We start from the raw sequence: 4695 nt of genomic DNA on the forward strand, positions 1-4695 counted from the left end.
TAATCATACAAAGGTAAAAATAAATATAAAGTATTAAATATGAGAAATCATAACCATACAAAGATGAAAATAAATATAACCGTTGGATCAACATAATCGATCCAACAGTGAAATTGATTAGTAGTAATATTGGTAGTAACTCTAATTGGTTGTTACAATATCCTATCTATTTTTTTTAAAAACACATATTATTAAACAGATTTTTTTATTCTAAAAATTAAAATATTATTTTTGAAAACGGAATTCAAACATGAAAATTCAATCACCGTTTCAATGACCTGAAAATTCAGAGCTACATTTAAGATGTAGCCTGTCTGTATTCCAAAAAAAAAAGAAAAAAGATGTAGCCTCTCTTAGTCACCGTTTGTTTCATTCCTATATCAATCTTGTGCTAAATTAATAATTTTCTTTCCAATATTATCTCCACTGAAGAGTCCAACGAAAGCAGAAGGGATGCTCTCCACACCCAATGATATGTCTTCAATCACATGCAACTTGTTGGTACGAAGGTAATCTGAAGTTTTTGCCAAAAAATCTGCAAAAACATTCATAAAGTCAGCAGCTAAAAATCCTTTAATGGTGACTCGCTTGTACACAACGTCCAGCATGTTTGGGGAAGCTCTTTTTGCAACATCAGTATACTCGGAGATTACCCCACAAACAGCCACTCTACCAAATGGTTTCATATTAGCAATCGCTGCCTCTAGCATCTCACCCCCAACATTGTCGAAATATATATCAAGTCCATCTGGAAAGTACCTGCAAAATAAAATAAACCTCATCAAACATAAAATACTTTGTAGTTTTACTTTTAATTTTTTTTTAACTTTAGCTAAGAAGTAGTTTTTAGCTTAAAAAAAGATGTGTCAAATAAGTTCTTAAAACTACAACCAAACATGTGGATCAACGGACACTCGGGGTGGCAATTCGAGTCAACACTATACGACATGACACAACACGAATTCGACACGAATACAAATATACTCAATATGAACATGACATAAATTTGAAATCAGATTAAAACCTTTAACACGAACATAACCCACTTATTTTACAGATTATCACGACACAAATAACCTGCCAACCCCAAAGAGTGTTACCTATTATATAAGTTGATATGACACGATAAGACATGAATAACTTGTTTACGACACGATATACCATGAATAACATAACGTACAAGAATATTAACAGAGGTGAATTTTGAGTTTGTGGGTTGACATACAACACAATTTTTTTCATGTCAATTTTTGCTAATACGAAAATGACACGGAATTGAAAACGAATTGGATCGAACACAAATTTTTCATGTCGTGTTAGTGGATCGTGTTAAAAGTTATCACCCTAATTGGCATAGGGTTGTTTCATATCTCAAATTCAAGTTCAAGGAAGAACTTTGTCGCCTTTGTAATCTTACCTGACTCAACCAAATTAATCGGTTAATCAATAAACTAGTTGGAGAAATCTCGAAAATAAAATAAAATTGAAGTACTAATTTTGAACTTCTATTTTAGAAATGGTTTTATGATTTTAACTTCCATCAGTCATCACTGGCAAACCTTCTAAGAGTGGAGTTTAGATCTGTTTCTTCCTTGTAGTTGAATGCATCATCAAATCCTAGCTTTTCTTTGAGCAATGCCACCTATGACAAATCACTTACGGGTATTAGGTTTTTGAGTTGAAAACCCAAGTTAGTTAGGTGAGAAAGGGCAATAAGCCGAATATCTCCAAAAGAAAAAGAAAAAGAAAGGGCAAAAAGGCTCACTTTTTTATGGCTCCTAGCACAACCAACAACGTAGCAGCCCATAAGTTTTGCATATTGCCCTACCAAATTCCCAACTGCTCCAGATGCTGCTGAGACAAACACCTTTTCACCTTTTTGGGGTCTGCACACCTCGAAAAATCCCGCATAGGCTGACAGTCCATTAAATCCTGAAATGAAGAATTGACAAAAGTTAATGCCTTTTCACCATATATTAGAAGTGGGCGGCGAGACGCATATGAAAAATATATGTATTCAAGTCATACATTAATTTCATTTGTGATTTGTGCAAAAGTCATTGCGAGCCTGTCATATGTTGCACTCTACAAGATGTGTTGCACTCTACAAGTCATACGTGACAATACTGATTTTTACATAAATTATGTTTTACTCTATACATGTTTTATTATATTATTTTGATAAATTATTTAATTTCTAAATCAAATGTGGAAATTTGTTTTCCTTTTAGCATTGTTGAGATATATAGTCACATATTGGTTGTATGTGCAACTAATGTGGAGTTTATAAGACCTTGGGCACTCCTACCCTTTGAGCTAGCTTTTGGGGTGGTGACCTCAAGGTTCTTTACATGGTATCAGAGCCTCACTGTCCCCCACTTTCTCTTGTGGCGTTTCTTAGCACAGGTAGGCTGGACCTGTTGCATTGTCCACGCTTCAAGCCCAAAGGGCTCTCGTGTGAGGGGGCGTGTTGAGATATATAGTCCCATATTGGTTATATGTGCAACTAATGTGGAGTTTATAAGACCAACCTTAGGATAAGCATTAAACAGGTCAAAAGGCGAAAGATAATATATATTCTTTAAACATAAGCAGTACTGTAAGTTGTCAAAATGCTCCTTCACTGTAAGTTGCCATGATAACAGGCATCGATGGTCCATTCCATATAATGTAATGCTTCATTTTAATTCTTATCAGTACAAGCCTTTTTCATTAGTTTAATTTTTCTTCAATAGTAATAATAATAGTTTCTTTTAATGCACATTCAGCATGTAAGAAAAGAAATAAATATTACAAAATTATATGCAAACTTTTTATCACTAAAATATAGGAAACAACACATGTGATGCTAGTGAAACATGATAAGCGGCAATACGTAATAACCTAAAACTCCAAGATGATAAGTGAGTGGAAATTCAGAAGACTCTAATTTGTTTAGTATGCTTTCTTCTTTAACCAAACTGTACTCTGCCCAAGTGAATACTCCCATAACCAAATCATCTTTCTCAAACTTAGCATTCCCTGAAGCCACAACTTTTCCAATAACAACACCATCAATAGCCTGCAAAGTGCCAAAATGTAGAAATAACACAAGCTTAGAAGTCATTATAAAATGATTGAACGATTCTTCTCCACATGATTTTTGGCATTCATTCTTCCAAATTAAGAGACCCATTTCATAAAAAATCACCACTCCTCGTTAAACCCCGACTAACGAATTCAAACCCATGATTTTTCTATCACAAAGAAACAACTTTATTAGTGCTGGAGACTCTTGTTCTCTTAACAAACTTATTTCATAAATAATGATTAAATCTACTTCTACTAGTTCTACCATATCAGTATTCAGTATAGTACCAAAATAATGACTACCTTGCTTGGAGTTATGGGCAATGCAAAGCTGATAGCACTCTGGGAACTGCTGGAGCTCTTCATGCGGTTAATCTGGTATGGGTCAATAGAGATATACAGATTCTTCACGATGATATCATCAGAACCTGGCTCAACTGACAGAGAGAAAGCCTCCGTTTTGATCTCAAAATGGGACTCTTTGGGTGCATCATCAATGTGATGCTTCACCACAATGTATTTGTTGGTCAATTCCATTTTTCACCTTGTGTGCTTGTTCTGCTCTTGTTGCACCTCTATATGCATATATAGATAGATAGAAAGATAGAGGCTATTGAAGCTTAGTTGATTTTTCCTTTTGTGCAACTTGTTCCTACATGACAAATGAATGCCGAACTAGTGCGCTGGCCTGCAGGAAACGACAATTCAAAGAGTGAAGGGACAGAACTAAGAGATAAAAATGGAATCATATATGAACTTGAAATCATTAAATTGGTGAGATTCCTTTTATGACTTTAAAATATATTGTTATGAGTCTAGGATTTTTAATAATTAGAGTGTGGGATTTTCTTATTGCTGTTAAATTTTTCTTTCTTTTGTGAAATGGGTGATTGTAAGTCATGTATAATTAGTATTTAAGCGTAAATTCTATCATGGGAAATACTTTTTTTATGTTATAGAAAAATAGTTACCTCATGTTGTAAAAAAAAATTATAAGTGAGACCCACAGGTAATTAGAGGAGAGAGAAAAAAGAGTGGTGAGACTCAATCCTTTGTTGAGTGTGTAGGAAAGTTGTTTATCTCATATAAAATGAGATAAACATAACCCTTCGATTATATACTGTGCTATGAGAACATACTCTTGCTAGTATTTATGACTAAAATTGCTGGAGAAGCTCGTCTTAGTGACTTACTTGATAATGATGCCAAATAATGATTTTGAGCTTGTCAGTTATTTATTATATGGAGAAGGATCCGTTTATAAATTTTTTTTACAAATTACACTAAGTATGACCGGTCATACACTCTTGATTAGTGTATGACCGGTCAGACATAGTGTAGTTTGTAAGAATTTGTAAACAAAAAGTTTATAAATATAACTTTCCCTTTATTATATAATTGAAAGAATATGTGAGTTCCATCTATTATCATGCAAATTGCAGACACTTTAAAGTTTCTTATGTTATAATTTTTTGTTGTGATGGCAGGTCATGCTTGTGAAGCTAGAACAAATATTTGAAAAGGATTTTGTTTGATCTTAAAGATCAAAGGTTGTCCTATGATCTGAGAGTTAGTAGTGTCTATAGATGAGATAGTTGCATGTGATGGCATGTCACTGTTCACTAT

General features: G+C 33.8%; 1 protein-coding gene across 1 annotated transcript; it reads right to left on the reverse strand.

Moving 5' to 3' along the window:
• Positions 1-373: 373 nt before the first annotated feature.
• On the reverse strand, positions 374-3625 carry LOC133306511 (2-alkenal reductase (NADP(+)-dependent)-like). The gene is made up of 5 exons (XM_061506837.1): positions 3373-3625; positions 2884-3061; positions 1766-1932; positions 1560-1642; positions 374-759 (listed from the first exon to the last, which is right to left on the reverse strand). The coding sequence occupies exons 1-5, from the start codon at positions 3604-3606 to the stop codon at positions 381-383; spliced, it is 1041 nt and encodes a 346-aa protein (XP_061362821.1). The 5' UTR covers positions 3607-3625; the 3' UTR covers positions 374-380.
• Positions 3626-4695: the final 1070 nt, after the last annotated feature.

Source organism: Gastrolobium bilobum, unplaced genomic scaffold, assembly GCF_033153095.1.
Source record: "Gastrolobium bilobum isolate Gb01-03AN ecotype WA unplaced genomic scaffold, APGP_CSIRO_Gbil_v1 utg32941, whole genome shotgun sequence".
NCBI lineage: Eukaryota > Viridiplantae > Streptophyta > Magnoliopsida > Fabales > Fabaceae > Gastrolobium > Gastrolobium bilobum.